Genomic DNA, 22,584 nt, shown 5'->3' with positions numbered 1-22,584 from the left:
GGGCCGCGCGGGGCCGGCGCTGGGCCCGGTCACGGCCGCCCCGGCGAGGAGCGCAGGAGCCGCCATCTTCGTGGCCGCCATACCGCGTGAAGTCATGGGCTCGGAATGACAGGAGAGTACAGCTCGTGGGCTGCGTAAGTAAAATTGCAGAGTTGCCGTCTTCTTCCCACAGCATCTCCCAAACTTGCCAATCCGGGATGCGCCATTTGCGTTTCCCGCCGCACCGCCCGAACCAAAGCGCTCTTCTGGGCATTACACCGGGTTTGGATAGTTCCTCCTCCTGGCCTGGCTTGGCGTGAGGTGCTTTAATGCCACTGCAAAGACGCGCAACGGTACGGGGATGGAAAATACACTCCAAGACCTACCGCAACTCCAGTCGCCTGCACTGGACCTGCCAAAGCCACCGAGCACAGAGGGTCCCGTCTGGGTGACATGGGGCGGCTGTGGCATGTCATGATGGCACACTTCGTCACTGACATTAAACAGTCCTGCTGAAATTATCCCGAGGATCAGCTTAGAGAAAAGCCAGTAGGTGGTGCTTGAGAGAGCAGACACTTTTATTGCTGGTTTTCCTAAAATATGTTAAGCCCTACAAATGGCACCGCACTCCGTAGACAATTATGGTTGTCCTTAAGCTGTGAAAAGTCAGAAAAATAATTTTTGAAATCTTCCCCCAAGGCCATTAGTTTGTTAGCATCTTTAATCTAGGCTGTTATCTTTAAAAATAAAACAAATTAGCCCCTGTTCACTCAGCAGTGTTTAATCTCAGCTACTGGAAGTCCTTTCTGGAAAGGGTCAAATGCAGCTACACTTAAATCAGATTTATGGCAGTAATGTTATCACCAGCACCATGACTCTTGGGGAAATACATTTGATAATCTTGACATAGATCTCCGTGCAGAGAAGAGCTAAACATATAGAGTACGCAGTGTTTCATCTTTACCATTATGCAAAATAACCAGTGCCGTGCTTTCCAAATGAGGACTCCAGACAGCTGCTTCCTGAAAATGAAGTCACTCACATACTAGTTCTTATGCCTTACACTAAATTCTGTCAGGAGCCTGACTGCTAGTGACTCAGTCCCAAGTAGGCAGGACACATTCATCGCTGTAACAATTGCACCACTGACTGTTTTCATAACAGTGCCCTAAGATCAGCTCTAAAACTAATCATCGCATTTGTCTGCCACACTTTGATAACTGAATACCTCGTGACCACACCCCAGTGAGTAGATCTCAGTTTTCTAGGATGAGTAGCATCAGTGAACATTTAGCTCTGGTCCTCAACATGCTGTTCCTTATTTATATCTAAAGTTCATTAGAAGTTTTGTTCATTTAACTTGCAAGCTCCCCTGACTGTTTCTTCTCCCATGGCTCTGTTCAGGGCATGCTTTGCTCTACATGCGGGTCAGGGCCTCTCTGCCAAACATCTTAATTAGGAGTACAGCACACTACACTCGTGCATGAAACAGGAATTTCTCGTTATTACTACTAAGTCGACATACTGCAGACTTCTGATTATATTAGAAAATAATACAGCTGTGCATTCATTCACTCACACACCCAGAAGCATAATGGGACAGGACAGTTCACTGTAAGAGATAAGTACTATTCTGTCATTGAACAGTAAGGTATTCAGTGGGGAAAAAAAAGTTGTTACGAAGGCTGAATCTGCTCTCTGACTGGAAAAGAGAGAGAACAAAACAAACTGGCCGTAAAATCCAGCAGCATGCCAGCAAGGAGCTTTCCTCCCGTCCCTCACAGGCTCCCCCCCAGCCAGCCGCCTGCCTGGACCATCCCCTAGATGCTCGGGAAGGGGTGGGATGTGGACAGCACGCCCCACGGCCCAGGGAGTCTCCACCCCCTCGAGTGGCGCTACAAGTAGGACAGAGATCAGAGCAGAGATGCAGGAAACACAAACCCAGCCTGGTCTGGAAAGCAAATCATCAAGAGAATACAGAAGAGAAGAAGCAAAAAGGTAGGCACTACTCTGCACCTGTTTCAAAACTGGCATTTCCTGTTTTCAACATGAACGGCATTGTCATTAAATACTATTAAATATTATTATTTAATAAATCCCACTGAAGCACCATGATAGTTAACTAACTGAGCTATTGCCTTCCAGTTTTTGAAGAGATTCATAGTGTGGGTAAAGCTGCTAACTTTCAGTAGTTTCAGGAAAGCTGAAACTTTCCAGGGAAAGGGCTGACAGCCTCGGGCTCTGACCAGTTAAGCAAGGAGGAGTCCCCCGCACAAAGGACATTAGCAGAAGAACTTAAAGGGAGAGTTGTGGACGAATATCTTGATGGTAAGGTAAGGAGACACAGAGAACTAGCTGCAAAAGGAGAATTTATCTGATCTTCCCAGGAGATCAGACTATGCCTTTCACTCCAGGTTCCAAAGCATGATAATGGAGGGACAGGGAGGAGGAGGAGGATGGGTCATCTTCAGTTCTCCCTAAATATGCTTCTCCTTAAATGTGGCCAAACCCACAGGAAATACCGAGAATGACTCCAAAAACAAAGACTTTGAAATACTCATTTCATCCAATGTCCTAAAAGACTACAGCATCTTGCTTTTGTTTCCTTTTGGGTTTTTAGCTCTTTCACCCCAAAACAGAGGTCTGTTTGTTATATTTTCAAGGAGAAATAGTTCAATTGTGCTATTCATCTGCTCAGTTCAGAAAGGGGATGCAGAAACACTTTGTCCAGAAGGCAGTCAGTTGCTTCAACTACGTCAAGATAGCTGATCATCATCAAGTAAGCTATTAGTGCTATAGATTCAGAAACAATGTATGTTGGAATGGATACATTGTGTCATTGGGAGGAAGGAGAGCTACTTTTAATTTCTGCATCTATAGATGTCACACTTAGGGACACGGTCTGGTGGATTTGGCAATGTTAGTTTTAAGTTGGACTCAATGCTCATAAAGGTCTTTTCCAACCTAAATGATTTTATGATTAAGAACTTTTTGTTCACGCTTGATAAGTTACAGCTCTTTTTTTAGGTCTTACTCCACATTAGTAAGATAATGCACACATCATTACTGCTTAGAAAGGCTGTTAGTAATAATAAGGTTAATATGTGGGATTTTAAGCATTCCCGTTGATGATGCTTCAGCAAAAAGAGACAAATGTAGGGAATCGCACATTGTTATGTCCTAATGTACTTGAAAGTGTAGAATCAAAATGGCAGAACATCGCATCTAGGTCTTTGACTTATTGTCTAGTATTTTTGACGTAAAGGAAGTACAGGCTGAGATCAGAAGGCGCACATGTTTATGAGAGCCCTGCCAGATGCGCATTGCTTGCAGGTTTCTACTTGGAGCTTTGTAAATACACTTTTCAAACAGACATAAAATTCCAATTTGACAAGGCTTATCATTCAAGACATTCCAATTGACTGGCTTAAGTTGTACCCTCCCAAAACTGAAAAGAAACATAGGGTAACATCTGTTACCAGTTTTCCATGCATAGTGGGACAGCAGCCATCAGTGGATGGACAGGTATCCCACGGGGAGCTGGGGAGAGGTGGGGGAAAGGCTGCAGCATTATAAGCTAAGATAGCCTGAAGACGGGAAACAGAAATCCGTGGAAGACAGGGTGTGGCATCTGATGCAAAACAAACTTAGAGAGACTATCTACAGCATTTGCAGTATAAACACATGCTGTGTAAGGCTAGAATCTACTTGTACAGATGAATATATGAGATAAACTTGATTAAGCCATGCAGGTGCTTTTAAAATAGAGACTCCTCATGTCAGTCTTCCAGGCAAAGAAAAAATAAAAAGACATTCAACTACCCCCTGAAAATGGTCTGCAGTTTCCTGCTGGTTTCAGGTAGCTAAGATTTCTTCCAAGATATCAGTTAGGCCAGGGGGAAAAAAAAAAAATCACTGGCGTTGCCTTGTTTTGGGGGCATCTTAGCAGATACCTCAGAAATAAGACCTCAACAGTTCTTTACCGAGCTTCCCAGGCAGAAATTCTAACCAGGCAGCTCAACTCACATCTAAGTAGTTTCACTGAACAAAGCTTTCTTTGAAAGCGTCTTAGCTACCGGGATCTTGTTTCTAACAGTTTTAAGAACTTCAAGCCTTCTCTGCAGATAACAACAAAGATCACCAGTGATACCAACAATTAGCAAGTTAAAACATTGCCACTGTGGGATTCAGAACACAAGCCTGCATAGCTGTAATAATGAGCCACAGCTGCGGGGAGTAAGGATACTATAACACAGGGTTACAGCAGAAACCAACCGACTGGGCAGCGGTTCAGATCATTCACTTCGGCTTTGGGAACGCTGCTGGTTTAGTTCAGATGCAATTGAAGTTAATGTCTATTTGGGAATCGCTTGTACCACTTTTTTTTAAAAAGGCTCACTATACAGTGTTTCCTAAGAGGTGAAAAATGACTTGAAAGTATATAAAAAGTGTCTTGTGAAATCTATGGACCAATACAAGTCACTGAGAGATGCTCCGAATTTTAAGGATTTTATCGTCAAGATGTGACCTAAAGATAAAGCATGGAGTAATTAAGGTTCTCGGAAGATGTTCTTGTGAATCTTTTCAGTCTGACTTGCAACTTAAGTCCCTTCTTTTTGCAGCCTAATGATGAGAAATCACATCCTAAATTATCCTGCTGTACTTCTGGTTCTGCTTCAGAAACTGGACTATTTATACCTTTTGCTTTGAACAAATTTTAAAACAAACAAACAAACAGACAAACAAAAAAGCCCCAATGACAAGACTACTAAAAACCCAGAGTCTCTCTCCATATTAGCCCTGAATCCAAATTTAAAACTCATCTATCATACTCCAGTTTCACCAGCTGTTATCCAGCTGCCTTCTTTGGCTTTATATAAACAAAGTCTGAGCTCATGATTTCCAGAAGTAGTAGTTTTTTCAAATAATTGAGTTAGCTTTCTGCATATAACATAGATGATAAAAAGGTGATAGTGTGGGCAACGGTGCCTGAATATTATTTCAAGTATTTGGAACTTCAGGGCAATCCTAGAGACTGGAAATTAAAATCTATCTTCTTGCCTGTATCTTGTGCCTGCTACTTTATCTTGCTCCCAGCTCTTGGTTTGTATAGGAGGTGTTATATTTTAAAAGGAAGAGAGAAAATGGACTTGTGGTGCAGGACTTGTTCAAAGCAGGCAGGGTCCACCACATCTACATGACACCTTACAATCTTCCACTAGGGATCAATGAAGGTTCTCTCCCAAGAGTACTGATAGACGAGTCAGACTATGTAAATCGATTTGGAGAAAGCAGAAACTCTTCTTGGTGGATTGAAGAGGGCTTTGAAGTGTAAAGCTGCAGAAGAGATTAGAGGGAATAATGTATAGTTGTGACTGCATAGAAGTGACATACAGAAAGATGCTGCAACAAATAAATGAGGCTATCAGAAAAAAGCTAGCCTGCCAGACCATTGCCATAACTCTGCCTTTTTAGCAAAGGCGTATGATACTAGTAAAAACTAAAGGCTTAGTTGGGAAGGATCAGTAGAAATATTGAAAATAAGTCCTCACCTATCATCAAGCAAAGTCATTTTGCCTACACATTCTCTACACAAGAGAGAATCTTCACTCTCACCCAAAGTAGCAGTCTACAAGAAATGCAGATCCTCTTAAACCACTGTTAACACAAACTGACCCTTCAGCAGACCCTCTGCAAGAGATCTCTTAAGTAGGTGCCAGTAATCAGAATCTCAATTAACGCGTTTAAATCACCATTACACTGCATCATCAGATAAGCCCATATCTGTAATAGTGCACATGGTACTACTGTTGGCATCCTACAATTTAGGGAAAAAGTACTTGGAATTTACTTCTGTATTATTCCCCAGGAAGCACTCTCTCAGTTTCCTCCAGATGTAAATGAGTGCGCTTTAGCTTATCAAGTTTCTAAGTTTATCGAGTAAAAGCACATCTGGATCCAGCCTGGCAGTTTCCCTAGGAAGACCAGGACAGTTAGACCAGACAGCTGAGAAGTGATGGGTTGAAAAAATGTATAAAAAGAATTCTCATCATTTAAAACTTTTATTTAAAGTTACACCTTGAACTGCATTCACACTGTAAACTTCCTTTGTTCAGCATCCTATTTTTTGTCTCTATAGATAATTTGATATTTAGAGCTGATGTGAAAAACACTCAGAATGGAAGGCAAGCTCCCATGTCTCCTTGTGCTGGTAGGAGCAATCATGACTGCCCAGTGCCAGGTAAGAGGCTAATGCATCAAATAATTCTCTTGCCATCTTCCTGTATTTTCAGCAGCATTTCTTTGCCATTGGCTGCAGCTGTCTGCATCAGGCAGAATGAGAATCTGCTTAGCTCACTACAAACCAGAGGAAGAAAAATGTTACAAAGTAGTCTATCATTGTGGATGTGTTATGTGTTATCCTGGCTCGTTTTCATTTCAAGACTTGCAAGTAAACAAGTCTTCTCCGGGTATTCTTGGTGTATCTGTTCACTGTCACCTTTCACTGTTAATAAGAACTCCATTGTAACCAGCCTTCCGTTTTCTATGGTCATCATCTTCATCACTATTCTCACTTAAAACTGCACGTCAGTGGTTCCCTTGTCCCCTCACTTTAAGCCTCACACCACACACAGCTTGAGTAAATGCTACACAATTCCAGAACGTTTACTCCCTTTCTCAAAAAATTGCTATCCCACCTTTCCTCCTTCTTATCTTCTTTCTCTTGTGGCCTAATCAAAGCAGCTTTCTAAATTGGTTTCCTCCATTAAACTTTATCCAAAATATTTCATTTAACTGGCTGCAAGAGACATATCTCTTAAAGATAATCAAGCTACAAAGTCTCATGGGGAAACTGCATGTCAGTGAGCAAAAGTAACTGCTTGTTGACTGTACCTACCTTGGAAATTATTTGCTTGAACCTCCTTCAAAGAGCAGAAAGCTGGCAAGCTTTAGTTAGCATTTGCAACGCCCCAAGAACACATAATGACTTCACACACAATGTGAGTAAAGCATATCCCAAATTCACCTCACTCAGATGACAAGCAATCACCTGGTAATCTGTGGAACAAAATGATTTACAATTCTTAGGAACCCATACTGAGGTACTAGAGGCACTTTTCACTGTACTGTCTGACAAGAGGGCAGACAGTTCCTCAGAGCTTCCTGATTTACATGCCCTTAAGAAAAGGACTGACTCTTTGAAGGAACTTGTTCTCTCATCTTTTTTAAGAGAGCAGTTACTCACAGAATTAACCTTCTTTGCTTGCAGGGCTTACACATGCGTTTCAAATGAGGAGCCAGATCTAGAGGTAAGCCAGGCTAACTAAAACCATGTTAGCTGGAGCATTATGAACATGGGAGGGGAAAGCAAATCATGCTGAAGAAACAGAGCCTGAGAGCTTTTTGTCATGGTTATGTGGATGAGAGATTCAGAAGGCAAAATACCAGAGCGTTAATACCATCCACAACAAAGTTTTCCCCTCCCTCTGCTCTTCTTGAAAGAAAGAGAGACGAGTCAATAGTGGAACAGTACATTTGGCAGCACAGCAGCGAGAGAGATGGGACAGTTGTGGTCTGAGAAGGAAAAAGGGCAACCCATTAGACAGATGCTCCCATCACAGATGCTTTTCTCCTGGAAATAGAAGGGAGTCCTTTTGTTCAGCCAGGTCTTTTCCCTGAACTAAAAGAGGATTTCCTTTCTCTGATTACAGCCATTTGCACAGATAATTCATCTGCAGAAATTTACCAATACAGGGGGACCTGGCTGAGGCTTTCAGGGAGCAGAATCGAATACTGTAGGTGTGACAGTGGTCGGAGTCACTGCCACACTGTGCCTGTCAGAGGTAAGTATGACAAAGAAAAAGGAAATGGTGAGAGCTTGTCCATCTAATCGTCCATTGTCAGGGCCGGAGTTACTGCACAGAAAATTTGTCTGGGAATAGAAGAGGATAGAAAAGAAAATACCAGTATACACTGTCATGGGCGGGACTAAGTGGGAGTGGGCATGGAGCTGAAAAAGTCTGACAGAATATGTGGAGAGAATGAAACAGAGAAAAAATTGAAGCACTACACAAAAAGGCTGTAAGCACATGGCAATAACAGGTGGGTAGGGAAAAACAGAACAGGCTAAAAGAGACTGACAGGAAAATGAAAGGTGTGTATACATTTCCAGCTTCTTGCTTCTGTGAAATCTAACAGTATTTCCTGGCTTTTGCTTATTCCACAGCCTGCACCAGAAATAAATGCTACAATGGGGGCCAGTGTTCACAGGCACATTATTCCCCACAGCTCTGCATCTACCAGTGCCACCAAGGTTTCTCAGGGAAGCAGTGTGAAATAGGTGAGTATACCACATCAACTACTGTGAACAATGCTATTGGGGTTAGCTGTGCAGTACACAAGGATGAGATACCCAGAAGCTCCTGCTGTAGGCTAGGCTCTCTAGTAAGTTGTCTTTTTTTATTCTAAAGCTAATACTACAAAGAACTTTTAAGCACATCTTGGTTGTTCTAGGTGTCTCTTAATAAAACTCTAAAATTTTGTAACTGAAGACCTTCATATGCACTTGCAGACTGCCTGACAGGGCATTTTCACTGACTTACTAGACAAGACATTTGAGAGCCAAGTTTAAACAGAACAGAGACTGGGGAAACTGTCAGAGAAAAGAATTGGTATGCTGTCCTTAGATTTTCAGATCTTACCTTTTTTTCAGATACTGAAGTTAAATGCTACAAAGACACTGGAGTAACATATAGGGGTATCTGGAGCACGGCAGAGAGTGGAACTGAATGTTTAAATTGGAATAGCAATGGCCTGGTGGACTGGTTGTACAGTGGCCAAAGAGAGGATGCTGCTGAACTGGGATTGGGCAATCACAACTACTGCAGGTGAGGGGCTGATGGCACACAGGGTCAGAGCCACAGGAATTAGCCCATTCTAAGAGCCTGGAGCAAAAGAATGGCTGCTTGCTGTAGTCTGATACCAAGCAGGGAATACTCTGCACAGGTGCAGATACTGTGCAGCCCGTGAGCAGTAATTGCCATGTCTGTAGACGTGTCTGCACTTCAGGTCTTCCTAGACTGATGTCTGTGGCAGACTACAAAATGCAAGTGTGTCTCACCCCAGAGTCTTTCTCTTGCCCCTTCTCAGTCCTTCCTAAACTCCACTTCTGATTCAGCTTTCTACAGCTTCAAATTCTGATCAAAACTGTATAGTGTTTTCTGTACATGACCTAAACTGCACAAACATGCTGTCCACTCCTGCTAGCTACTGGCCATCTCATCTTCACACCAGTGTACTCCACAGTTTTATAATTAAAATAGGAATTCTAGCAACTTCTGGTGGTTCAGTCCACATCTTCACTGCAGAGCAGGACTAAGCGAATTAGATGGCCTACATGACACTACTGGCAATAGCTTTAAAATGATGCATAATATTGTAACTCTTTCAGAAACCCAGATGAGGATTCCAGACCTTGGTGCTATATCTACAAAGGGGGAAGGTACACCTGGGAACACTGCAGTGTGCCCTCCTGTTCTAAAGGTATATGCAGGGGACAGGAAATGGACATTAGAATTTCCATTATTTGCTGCATATATAAGGGTTCTCTGTGAACTTGGGCTATTTTTGTAGCCTAAAAAGTTGAAACTCTCATGTTATATCATATTTAGGCTTTTAGTATTTAAGACACTGAGAGAATGAGATACATAGAGGTAACATATAGATCCCTTGACGGAAATCACACCTAGGAACAACCGACAGTTTTGCATCAATCGGTTAACGTGCAGCTTTCTTACTGAAGTTAGGAACATCAACTGCAGATCTGGAAGAGGCACAGATTACGGCGGCAGCCACAGTGTTACCAGTTCTGGAGCTACCTGTTTGAAGTGGAATTCTCAAATCCTTGTCAACAAGCTATATACTGCTTGGAGAAGAAATGCTTACCAGCTGGGCCTTGGTAGTCACAATTTCTGTAGGTATGTAGTTGATTATAGAATAACAAAAAAAAACCCAACCCACCAAACTGTCTTGCAGTACTGTTAAGGCAAGGCTCTAATCTTATACACAGATTAATAAAGCACATTACTGGTGGCAATGAAACTCACTTCCAATAGTAATTTTATTCCACCTGGCCTATTTATACTTCCCTAAGATCAGGCTCTGCAAGTGCAAATTTCACTTGCACTTAGGGAGTGCCCCCTTAGGGCCCCCCGTATCAAAAAGAATGCACTCGGGTCACAGTCTGACACCTTGAGGTGTCTGCAAACTCTCTGCAGATCTGATCATACAAATAGCTCTTCTCTTTCCTATGCTGCAGGAATCCTGATAATGACAGCAAGCCCTGGTGCCATGTCCTGAAAGGAAATCAGCTCACATGGGAGTACTGCAATGGGCCTACTTGCTGTAAGGATACCAGCACTCCTGGTTCTACTCTTTCTTTGAAGCATTACAGTCCTGCATGTCATCTGTATTAAAATAAGATCTGGAGAAAAAAAGCTGTATTACACTCAAGCATCTTCCAGCAAAAAAAGGGCTGGAGTTAAACAAACAAAAAAAGCTGTTTGGAGCAAAAAGAGATTCTGTAGCTCCACTGTCATGGAAATGCCTCTTGCTCTGCCAGAAGGGAAGATTACAGAAATGGAAGACAGGAAAAGGCAGGGTTTCCTTACTGTATTTCTCAAATCAGAATACAAGTTTCCTAGGAAACAGCGATGAGTCAAATACTAAACAGTTGGTGGCCAGCTGCCTCAACATGGACTGGTGACTAGCAGGCTCTTAACCTTAACTCAAAGCAAGAGTGCCCAAACAAAAAGCCTGTTTCTGGGTTTGTCATCCACAGCCACCTGTGGATTACGGCAGTGCAGAGTACGCCGGTACAGGATTAAAGGTGGTTCCTACGCAGACATTGCAGCTCGCCCATGGCGAGCTACCATCTTTGTGAAGTATCACCAAGTGCCTGGAGAGCATTTCCTCTGTGGAGGAATTCTGATCAGTTCCTGCTGGGCTTTGTCAGCAGCTCACTGTTTTGAGGAAGGGTAAGTTGAGGACTGGGGGTAAAAGGTCTGGAAAATAGAAGCATCCAGTATAGCTTTACTGGAAGGGTATAAGACTTGGAAAAACCCCTCTTTATCCCAGTAAGTCTGCACTAAAGATTATAGTTAATTGTGCTGAGCATTACAGAGAGGCATTTAATTAGGCAAACTAGCAGGATGGCATTAAGGTACCACAGGAAAGTATCAGTTACCTTAAGAACACAGTTGTCAATACACATGCAGAACCATCTGAAACTTGAGAACAGCAAGGGGCTGGCAGAGGAACTTTGCCCTGATGGCTGTAAGCATATAGAGCAAAAAAGAAGGCAAATAGGTCACTTTGCAGTCAAACTGCCTGGGTAACGAAGTAGTAATAGAGCTAAAAATAAATAAATAAATAAATAAATAAATAAATAAATAAATAAAGAGCAGACTTTCCAACAGCACATCTTCAAGGGAAAGGTGCGCTCTAGTTAACACAGGAATACAGACTCTCTTGTTCTTCAGCTTTAGTACAAATCAGCTGAAGATTGTACTGGGTAGGACTTCCCGAGCAACTCCCGAGGAAAATGAACAGAAGTTTCAAGTAAAGAACTACACTGTGCATCAGAGATTTGACTCAGAAAATTTCAACAATGATATTGGTAAGAAACTTTTCTGACATTGTGACTGGAAGGTCATGATTGGCTCAAATTTGTGGTTAATGAAATGGGGATATTTTTCCATGTTCAGCTCTGTTGCAGTTGAAGTCAGATGCAGAAGACTGTGCTGTTGAAACAGGCACTGTACGTGCTGCCTGCCTCCCCATGCCAGAGCTGCAGCTGCCTGACTGGACTGAATGTGAGATCTCTGGTTATGGCAAAAATGAAGAATGTAAGTAGAAGATACATGTCTATACATCCAGACCTTGAGTCCTCTGCCCTCAAAGAATTCAAGCCTTTAGCACCACTGAATGTGTAATGTATCATAATGGCTTATATGAGCACTACAAAATGTATGTAGGAATTACTCAAAAACAAGTTTTACTGTAAGTTATTCATCTGAGTTCTGTCAGCCCTATGGGCTAGTAGAGTCTTCCCCGATACTCTCCACAGTACAAAACTAAAAAAGAAAGGCACAATGAGTAAGGTAGGAAAGACATAAGATTTGCAATCAGGGCTGCCACATCTGCTGTACTCAATACATTTAGATACTGTAATTTGGACAGAAATTCATTTCTCTCAAGCCTTGATATACCATACAGTTGCAGATTGACGCATTATTCTAAGAGATGCAGAGAGTAGCAAAAAAAAAGGCTAAAGAAATAACAATCCCAGATATACATTAAAAGGCTGGTTAAATTGCTTTTCAAGTGAGCTGTAACAAACAGAAATAAAAGGTGTGTGAAAGTGTACACAGCTGGACCTGTATTTAAAGCAAACAAAAAAACCCCAGTTCTTATTTTACTTTCTTCCTTTTCCGTTTTCTTTAAGTTCATTAACTTGTAAACTTAGTAAGAGAAAAACTGTGAAGCATCCATCATACAAGACCTAATCACAGTTTGGACCCACAGGGGTTTTGGAACAGACCTAAAGATGTAGCATGTAAGTGTGGCATTAAGTGTTTTTAGAGGTGCTTTTAAAGCTTGTCCTCAGCATTGCTTACAGGGAGTACAGGATAAATTCTGAAAGGGAAAAGATGCTGCAACTGTAATTCAAAACTCTACTGAATAGCAACAATCCTGCCAACTTCCAGTTTTGTGAAATTGTAGCTGTACAGGAGAATAAAACCCACGTCCAAATCAACCATGCAAATCTCTTCCATTCCAACGTAAGTGTAGCAGTTACTCAGTATTATGTATGACAAAGCATCTAACTTTTGTCAGTACAAGTCTAATGTTAAAAAGTTAGGATCCTGTTTCATACGGTTAAGGCATTTTCATAGACATTTCCTGTTACTTCATTTTGATTGATGTAACTCTGTGAAGATCACTTATCCACCAAGAAACCCAGCAGTCTTTAATTTGGAGCCTGCATAAAACCTCTCTAGCTTGCTGAAGAGACAATATTCTTTCTCAACGAGATTTAAGTGGTTCTGATTATTGAAGTGGAACACGCAAGATATAAAAAAAATCCTTTTGCAAGGAAATTTTAGTTTAGCCACAGAGCTACTTCAGTTCACTCTCCCCTAAACTATGGAAACTGAACTGCAACTTTTAGAAAACATATATATGCACATACAGAGACATATGTATGTATATATGTTGTCATTTTCCTTCCAGTTTCTCCGTTCTATTCAGAGCACCTGAAGGAAGGCCATGTCAGATTGTTCCCAGCCAGTCGGTGCACAGCACAGTATCTAGAGAACCGGACAGTAACGGACAGTATGTTATGTGCAGGAGACACAAGGAACCTTGATGATGCCTGCAAGGTAAACCCTATTCTGTTCTTCTTTTTTCTTTTCCTTGTCTCTTTTCTTTCCTCTGTACTTTGAGCTAACTAAACAAAAAGCTTCAGAAAATTGTTTAAAGAAGTTTTTTTGCCTACATGGCAGTCCTAGTAGGCTTTTGATGAACAGAATAGAACTGGTGGCTCCTCTTTAATTTCTCTTCCCCCACCCCTCATGGAGGGGAAGGCAGGGAACACTTAAGCAGTCAAACCAGAGCAACACAGACCGAAGATCCCAAATACAGGAAATACCACAAAACTGAACAGGAAAACCCACCCCATCATTTCCTAGTATCTTCTGTTTTGTGAGCATGCAAAACTCAGCAGGAGGTTCTGTAGAAGGAAGGGGGTGCTCCTCTACTGAAAAGTAGTGCAAAGAAGGATAAAGGCTGAAAGATGGTAGAGAACAAACAGCTATGACATGAGGAAAAAGGAAGGCATGCATTCAATCCACATCCTTTCTGTTTAAACAGCTAGTTAATAATTTTGCCTTACTGTTACACACAACAGTGTAAAACCCCTTGTATCTTTATAGCTTGAATAAAGGCCTTCCTCTCTTTGTTCTTTTCAGCATTTTACCTGCATTTCATAAATGAGCTCCATACAAAGTTAGACACCTTGGTGTTATATTTTTCTGTATCTCTCCTCATAAGATGAGCATTGAGGCAGTCTGAAACATGAAAGTGACTTAGGTAAAAGTACTAAGAGCTCTTGATTTGTGAGCATACTGCATGGGGTATTTCTGTAAACACTAGTGAACCCTTAAAGCCAGTGGAGGTGGGAAAAGCAATGCCAAACCAAACAAAGAGATTGTTACTAATCTGCTACTTCCCTGTAGGGCGACTCTGGAGGGCCTCTGGTCTGTGTGAAGGACGATCGTATGGATGTGATTGGAATCATCAGCTGGGGAATAGGCTGTGGCCGCAAAGACATACCTGGTGTTTATACAAATGTGAGTCGTTATCTTGACTGGATTCAGGACACCATGAAACTCTGAGAAAGAAAGAAAGAAAGATGAAACCTTTGCAGTCTTGCGGCCATGCCCTCACAGCTTCCTTCTGGGTGCTTTAAGTTTGCTGACAGGGCTTCCCATTCATCCGGATGCTTATTACTTGTAGTAAAACAGGAAGACAAACTGCAGTGTGTGGGAAGGTCATGTTCTTAAAATGCTCTCCTTTCCTTATTACAGGTTATTAGAAGCTAATCATCTTTTTCCCCAACAACACCAAACTTTCACCTTGCATCAAATCACATAAGTACAATAAAAATTAATTCTGGCCCTGAGTGAATAAACCAAGAGAGAACATCATGCATCTCTTCAGCAGCTGTATTGTTTTAGGAATGTGTGTGAACTGAAGGGGATATTTAATTTCCTGAAAACTTCATCTTCCTCCTTATTTGACTGTGCAATTGAAGACATTAAGCTCTGTCCTTATACCATTTGACTTCGCTAATTTAAGTTTATTTCCAGTAGAAAGAACAAAAGCCGTAGGCATGGGCTGCTTATTTCCAGAATACTATACTACTTGTTTCTTCAGCTTGGAACCAATTAACTGAGTTTAAGCTTAAACTCTCTGAGCAAATCCAGGATGGCGTGCTTATTAGGACATTTTATTCCTTCACTTGGTTTTGCTCCTGGTAATGGAATGTGTAAAAAATTTAACACCAGCCTGATCTACCACAGAATCAATGCATATTTCTGACTATTAAATTTCTATGCATTATCATCTGATATGATGCAAAAGGTGTATCTTCTGCGCAGCAGGGCAAAACAAAAGGACAAGTGTATTGGCAGCTGTTTTAAGTGCCTGCTAGATTTATATCCACCAGTAAAGGCCAAGTCAGATATCACAAGGCTGCCTTTGTCCTTTAACAGAAGATGGGACAGGGTACAACCAAGTCACCATGAACCAGAATCCCAGTAAACAGCGTTACTTCCTTGCACTGCAGCTGCCACATGATGCTAAGTGCCATCTATGCACATCCTAAGAGAGAAGCCTCTCTGAGAGCTTCTCTTTTGTCCCATTGCTTTGTAAAGAGAAAACAGGTGTAACTACTACTTTACAAAAGGAAACGCTTGTACTGAGGGTACAAAAGGAGTTCAGTTCTAGCATGAATTTCTAGCTAGAAAACTAGCCTGTTGTATTTGGGAAATTCAAAACATTGTAACTCGAAACGTTTACTCCCAGTGTTTTTAAGGAGCTCTCTGATAAGCTCAGATACTAAGTAGTTGTACAATAACTACTCAGATAAAGAATCTAAGCAGGTATAGAAACAGAGATTTGGCAAGATGGCCATTACTCTCTCAAAGGGGTTTTGTAAATGGCAACTTTACAAATGGTCTAGCTACTGTTTCTAGCTACTGGCTTAGAAATTGACCTTAGAAACCTTCACTAATGGCCTCAGAGAAACAGTGATAAAAGTCCAGTTAGCTTCAGCAACAAGGCTCATATTCCAGCCACTGGGATGAGAAAATGTGTTTTAATGAAGAGTCACAGTTCAGGTTTTTGGTGATTTTTTTTGTTGTTGTTGCTGTTGCTGGTTTTATTATTAACCTTGAGAAAAATACAAGTTAATTTCCCTTCATTTCCCCTAAGCTCACTTCCAGGTGCTCTTGTGCCTCACTATCCTGGCATTCCCCAGCCTGCCGAATACCTGCAGTCTGTAAAATAGTCTAAATTATTTCACTGAGTAACGCAAGTCAGAGTCCCCAGGAAGGCAACTTTTGTTTTGCAATTTAAACAGTCTATTAAATACAGTATTTGAGCAAAATGAGATCTAACAGCCACCAATAAAATGTAACTGAATCACACCTAACACAGATCTCTTTTAGAAAAATAGAACCTACAAAAAGGTAGGCTGCAGAGAAGACTTTTACTTCGCAGCTATTACCAATTCTTGGAAAAGAACATGACATGAAATATCCAAGTTGACAAAGAATGCTGGATAAGCCCTAGCTGCCATCTCTGCACTTGTTCATTCCTTTCATCCTGGTCTCTCTTCTGAGACATCTTCTCTGTAGCTGACTAAAAGAATGGCCCAGAATCGACCCCAAAGTTTTACAAATGCTTCTTTAACCTTCATTTTGTAATAGATTCTTAATCTGGGATATATTACCAAATCCTTGTCCAATAGCTAGCATCTAGTATTCTCCAGCCTTACTTTACCTTGCATTGCATTTCTCAGAAGTTGCTGCCACCTAGCTCAGTGCATTTAACTGCCTTTCTCTGGCTTCTTAACCCATTACATCCTTCCCTGATTAAAAAAAAAAAAAAATCCCTGAAATGGTTTCCATCTTTACATCAACTTTTCCACTTCTTACACGGTTTATCCCTGTTTGTCCTCTTCCAGCACACAGTAGCACCATCTTGAGACAAGGCCTTAGAATAATATCTGCCATCTGCCCGCTTGTTTTCATCAGACTTAGCAGCTGATATTGTCATACTCAAGTTGTTTCAGAACCCCAGTCGACATCAGCATCTTTTGTAACTGAAGTGCACAGCTGCACCTCATGTTTCCCCCCCAGAAGTCCTTCTTACGTCCAGCTTATGTCACTGATGTTATTCCCTATTTCCCCTTTCTGCCCTGCTCCATCTTCCGTAGGAACTTGCAGCCATCTCAGACCGGTACATCATAAGGGCCTGATACCCTTATGTATATAAGAAACCTTTCAGTATGTCAAGTAATGTGAATCACTTCAGCAGTAAATAAAAGAGTAAACAAAACAGCACGGAGCTGTTGGGTGCCTCCTTCCAGGAGCAGCAGGAGCCTGGATTTCCATCCCTGGGATTGCCTTGCTGTCCAAGACGGGGGATGAAGGTGAGTGGCAAGGCAGGCCTGGGAGCTCTGGGAGTCAGGAGTGCCAGGCCTCTCATCTCCCGGTGCTGCTCAGGTAATTGCTCAGGTGTTCACCAGAGGGTTTTTTGACGGCCTTTGGCTTTCTGGATGGAAGCAAAAGGGTCCTTTCCCCTCCCTGCCTTCTGTCATTCCCAGGTCAGCCCCTGCTCTTTGCTGGCAGGCTAAATAGCCTCAGGAGTGGGCAGAGGAAGTGCTGCCTGATCTGTGAGGTTCCACAGGAGATGGGAGCAGGCTTTGCGCAGAGGTTCAAGCAGCTTGGGACTTCCTGAAGGCCTGAGGCCTGAAGCAGAGTCTTGAGGCAAAGCTGACCTCTGGGTGAGCCTTCAACCCAGATGTTGTGTTTGTATCCTGTCGGCAGTGCGGTAGCCAGGATCATTAGTGTTCTGGGCTAGGTCCGTGCTCATTAGTGAAACATGGCTTGACCTTTCTGTGTTCAGAGGCCGGACAGGGCCCTGAGATGAGTCCTGTGGCCTTGTTGGGAGGAGCGGGGCCAAAGGCAGCTCCTGCATTGCTCCTGAAGCCCTGGCCAGGCTTTGGGGCGACGCCGGAGGAGGCTGAGCCCAGCTGTTCCCGCTGTGGGAGTTGTGTGCGCCTGTTTATTGCAGCATTTGCCCGACCTGGGCCCTGTCCCGGCACAGCCAGAGCCTCTTGGCCTGCGGGCGGACGCACCCGCGGGAATTGCCAGTTCTGGGGGGGCTCTTCAGGGCTGGGTTGTGACAGGGGATTCCCAGCTGCTGGGGGTGAGGCTTAGGGTCCCTGGTGCTGGATCTCAGTCCCTGTAGGTCACCTTGGGTAGCAGTGCTGGGGAGCATTGCTGAGCTTCTCCTTGGGAGGTTCTTGGCTGCTCTGAGCTGTCACCAATGACCCTGAGCTCCTGAGGTTGGTGTCTGTGTCTTTGGTGCTGACCCTGCCCCCTGGCCAAGCTACTTTGGAGGGTTTGAAGGGTCTAGGGCTGAGTGCCCTTTGGGCAGTTTGCTGCCAGCCTGGTGTGCTCCTGGAAGTGCCGCTGACCTGCCAGGACTGAGGAGCTGCTGGCTGGGTGCTGCTTCTGTTCTGCAGTGGGAGCAGGTAGCCACAGGGATACAGGGGGAAAATGGGCTGCTGAAATGAAGGAAACAATATGCTTCTAACAGCAGCTACTTTCTTGTGTACATAAAGCTACAGTTCCAGTTTCTAGCACTACTCTTCATGGGTACAGGTGTCTCTCTCGGTCGGCTAAGTTATTTCTCCATCACGCAGGCAGGCAGGAAGGCAGGAACGCACGCACGCATCTTTCAGGGCACTTAATTGGTTAAGTGTCCATCACCGTGCTATGTGTCTCCTATCTGAGTTCTGCATTTCTTGGAGAGGCTTTCCTAGGCTCTTATTTTCAGAGCTGTTGTTGTTCCTGTAGCCTTGATGAATTCCTGCGAACTCTGGAAAAGAAGACTGCAGGTGTCATCTTCACTACAAACAGTTTGGCTGATACAGGAAATGGCCCAAGTTATTCAGATACATTGCTACACCGGGAGGGCTTAGAGAGAAACCTGGAGATGGGTTGTGGAAGCCTGAAGTGGGATCTTCTCCCCTGCCGACCCTTGTGTAAGAGACGGTCCGAAGATCCCTCATCTGCCTCACGACCATCGTCAAGGACAGAGACTGAAACCCCTAAAAGGGACTTGAAAATCTCAACACAGGAGTTCTGGCCTGGCTGAGGTGGGATGTTGGCCAAGTGCTGCCTGCAGGTGTGTTTGATGGAAAACACCCAGCACCCATATGGGAACATCAGAACCTGAGCAGAAACAATGGGCAAGTCACGGTGAAGTGACCACGCCTGCTGACACTGCACCTGCTGACTTGGACTGGTTGACACTGTACCTGCTGATGACCGACTTGTTCTGGGTTCTCTGAATGAACACACTGCAATGATTTCCCCCAGCTGTTTGGCCAACTGCCTGTCGCTTCGGAGAGGACTATAAAAACCCTGGAGACTCCCGCTCACTTTTGAGATCTCCCCACTGGAGAAGATCGCGTCTATAGGCATCTTCAAAAGCCTCGAGGACTCGACCCTCCATGTTGGTAGCTATAATCCCCTTCTCCTCTTTTTCTGTCTTTCTTACTATTCTCCTTTTCTCTCCCCACTATGGCATTTGTTGGCACTAAATAAAGGTGCATTTGTGATTGAGTAAACTGAGTTTGTCCCCCGCTGTGTCTTTTGCGCTCTGAGATCCCTAAAACGAACCATCACGAACCCCGCTTGTGTGAGCGGATCGTGACAAGTTTGCATGTGAATAAGTTCATTTGTGTACCTTTTCCGCTCTCCCTCACCCCCCATTTCGAGCCGGTGTCCATTTTGAAACTGTCTCCTTCCCGTGGGGCCGTGCTCCCGCTGCTCCCCTCACAGCCCTGATGGCGACACGCAAACCAGAGAACTCCCTGGGACTGCAGTGCCCACAGGAGGTGGAGTGGACGCCTAAAAACCCCTAGGGCCGGTGAGCCATTAGCCAGACAGGACTCCAAACTACCCCAGTGAGCAGGGAGAACATGGGGCTGCTTGCTGGGGCTCCGTGTCTTGTCGCCATAAGTCAGATAGTGCCCTCTCTGCGTGACTGCCCTCGGCTTGTCAACGAGCCTGTGCTTTCCTGCGGCTCTCGTGGGGACGCAAGCCCCGGCTCTGTCGGGCACCTGGCAAAGCTGTTTCACCTCCTCGTCCTCATCGCTCCAGGGAGCAGTGGCGGTGTGTGTGACCCCTTGGGTTCCCCGCCCAAAGCTGTCCTAATACAGGCATTTAAAGGGAGATTTGTCTCCTGGCCCACTCATAACAGGTGTGGTCTCACTTGGATGTGCCTGCAGTCCTGGAAGCTTGACTAATCCTTTTTCTGCCTCATTTGGACCTTGAGGTTGTTTCATGGTGGTCTCACTTTCATGTGTCTGCAGTTCTAGAATGTTGGCTACCCTTTTTTCTCCTAGAATTAAACTTTGAGCTTGTTGGGGGTGGTCCCACTTTGATATATCTGCTGTCTAGGTAGCTTGACTGCCCTTTTTTCTCCTACATTTGGACCCTGAGCTTGTTTGTTGGCATCTCACTTTCATGTGTCTCTGCTCCTGGAAGCTTGACCACCTGATATTCTTCTGCAGATAAAACTGGAATTGGTTTGGGGTGGTCTCACTAATGTATGTCTGCAGTCATGGTGGTTTGAGTACCCTGTTTTCTCCAAAAACTGGATCTTGAGCTTGTTTAGGGGCTCTCCCTTTCATGTGTCTGCAATCCTGGAAGACAGACTACCCGTTTTTCTCTTAGAAATTGGTTTTGAGCTTGTTTGGGGGTGGTCTCACTTCCATGTGTCCTGCAGTCCTGGAAGCTGGACTACTCACGTTCTCTTCCAAATCCACCTGGGCCTCGTTGGCTGCTGTATTTGGGGAGTGCAGGTACCATGTACTGTTGACACATGGATGGTTTCGTCTGCTCAGGGGGGTTGTTCTCTGCGAGCAAACAGCTTTAGGATGGATGCCCTCAGACTTGATGTTGTATGGGGCACTCATCTAGCCTTCCAAATCAGTTCAATCGACCGTGGAGGTCAGTGAGGTGATGGATTTTTCAGCCAGACCGCCCTCACGTTCCACTTGGAATAGCGACCCTTGTTTCTGTAATACAGAAAAGCAAGGTTATGTCATTTGTGGCTGTCATTGTTTTAGCATGTAAATATCATTACATTTGAGGCTTGTATTGTACAAAGTTTTGCTCTTCACTCCTGGCAAAGGCCTTCTACGTTTTGTGTACAAAGTTCTTGCCATTTTTTCATTTCATGCCCTGTGTATAGTGTCTCTGGTATGTCGGGATGCAGAATAAGGTTTGAAATTGCCTACAGTTCTGATGTTGTACATGCACAGTGTGTTTCTGCTGATTGTCAGTGATGTGCTGTGGAAAATTTTGCCCTCTTGATTGTGCTTGTAGTCAAGAACTTGACTCTCTACTAAACAAAGAAGGTTAAGACCTTCATGTTTTAGACTGTAAGGAGAGGAATGAGGTGGAAAAAACCATCAAAGCTATCACAAGTATATTTAGAAATAACGAACTCTGATTTCATTTTGCTCTTGGAATAAGTCTGCTACACCTAATGACAGGTGAGTTTTCTGGAGGTTCTGAAATGTGGTGACAGGAAGCTTCTCTGAGTTGTATCTTGGGCATAAAGGGTCCTCATGCATGCTAGACTGGGGAGAGAGAAAGCAGCAAGAGCCTGACAAGACAAGGTGGTAGGAAAAAGGAGTGGGAAGAACTGGCACAAACCAAATAGGAGTTTAGCAGGGTAGTGCCACTAAATCGGAACAGGGAGTGAAAGATTGACAGTAACTGGAGAACCAAAAAAGTGATGGTTTCCTTCAGTGAGCCGCCAGGTACTTGTGGCAGTAGAGGATGGAGCTGCATAGGAATTGTGGGGAAGTTGTAGGTGTGGGACCTATGATGCAGGATTTGTAGAATTTGTAGATGTAGAATGGTGTTTGCTTTCAAAGGAAAAGGCTGAATAAATTTAGGAAAAGGAGGGCAGACAAGCCCTACTTGTACTTTAAACTCATCCAATATTTCTCTGATGTCAAACATACGTCAAGATAAAAAAAATAATTTTAGCCAGAAATGGAAATTAAAAGTTTTCAGACTGCACTACAGTGGAAGATCTACAAATAGTCCCTCTGTGTAACAGGGCGGGAATATTGTGTTTTGGTAAAAGTTCCTTTTTTGACTAGAAGATCACTAATGTGACTGACTTGTCAAGTAGATCTTGCTCTAGTTACAGGGAACCGTTTTTTGCCCTTTGCGTTTTAACTTTGCATTGGGCAAAAAGTGATTTGTGGCAAAGTCACTGTAGTAAAAATTAGCCTATTCTCATTTTTTGTGTACCAGAGAACCCTTTTTTTTTAACACTGTTGTGCCATTTTCATACCTTGATACAGGACACAAGAACAGACAGCTTTTAGTGCATTTGTATTCTTTGTATTAGAGCTTAATTTGAAATGTTTGCCACTTTGGAAAGGAGAGAGTGAAAGAACCTGGCTGCAGATTTCAGGGTGACTCATGAGCTTTATCTTTCTATTAAAAATAGAGAATTGCACAAAATCTAGTAAATCAGCAGAAAAAAACCTGGCATTTTGTAACACTGAACAAAATCCTGTATCTTGTGCCGCTGGCAGTTCTTAGCTGTGTTGGCTTAAATACAGCTCTCTTCAATGTGCTTTGAGTTTTGTTAGTTGACTTTTGACTTCCCTGTGTCTGCTTTTCCTTTTCCATTCCGTGTTGAGCTGGGTTGACAAAG

General features: G+C 43.4%; 1 protein-coding gene and 1 long non-coding RNA gene across 2 annotated transcripts; both read left to right on the top strand.

Annotated features, from left to right (window-relative positions):
* Positions 1-27: 27 nt before the first annotated feature.
* On the top strand, positions 28-7,290 carry LOC136304219 (uncharacterized). Its single transcript, XR_010724429.1, has 4 exons — positions 28-134; positions 1,764-1,977; positions 6,119-6,220; positions 7,250-7,290. It is a non-coding gene; the product is annotated as an uncharacterized lncRNA (long non-coding RNA).
* Positions 7,291-7,394: 104 nt separating this feature from the next.
* LOC136304222 (tissue-type plasminogen activator-like) lies at positions 7,395-14,560 on the top strand. The gene is made up of 12 exons (XM_066207844.1): positions 7,395-7,416; positions 7,692-7,823; positions 8,207-8,320; positions 8,693-8,867; positions 9,431-9,522; positions 9,782-9,956; positions 10,298-10,383; positions 10,820-11,015; positions 11,520-11,656; positions 11,745-11,885; positions 13,273-13,421; positions 14,277-14,560. The coding sequence occupies exons 1-12, from the start codon at positions 7,395-7,397 to the stop codon at positions 14,433-14,435; spliced, it is 1,578 nt and encodes a 525-aa protein (XP_066063941.1). The 3' UTR covers positions 14,436-14,560.
* The last annotated feature ends 8,024 nt before the right edge of the window (positions 14,561-22,584 follow it).

The sequence above is a fragment of the Chamaea fasciata genome, unplaced genomic scaffold (assembly GCF_029207755.1).
Source record: "Chamaea fasciata isolate MVZ Bird 193981 ecotype frontalis unplaced genomic scaffold, bChaFas1.0.hap1 SCAF_58, whole genome shotgun sequence".
In the NCBI taxonomy this organism is placed as follows: domain Eukaryota; kingdom Metazoa; phylum Chordata; class Aves; order Passeriformes; family Sylviidae; genus Chamaea; species Chamaea fasciata.
This window is presented reverse-complemented; position numbering and strand designations above follow the sequence as displayed.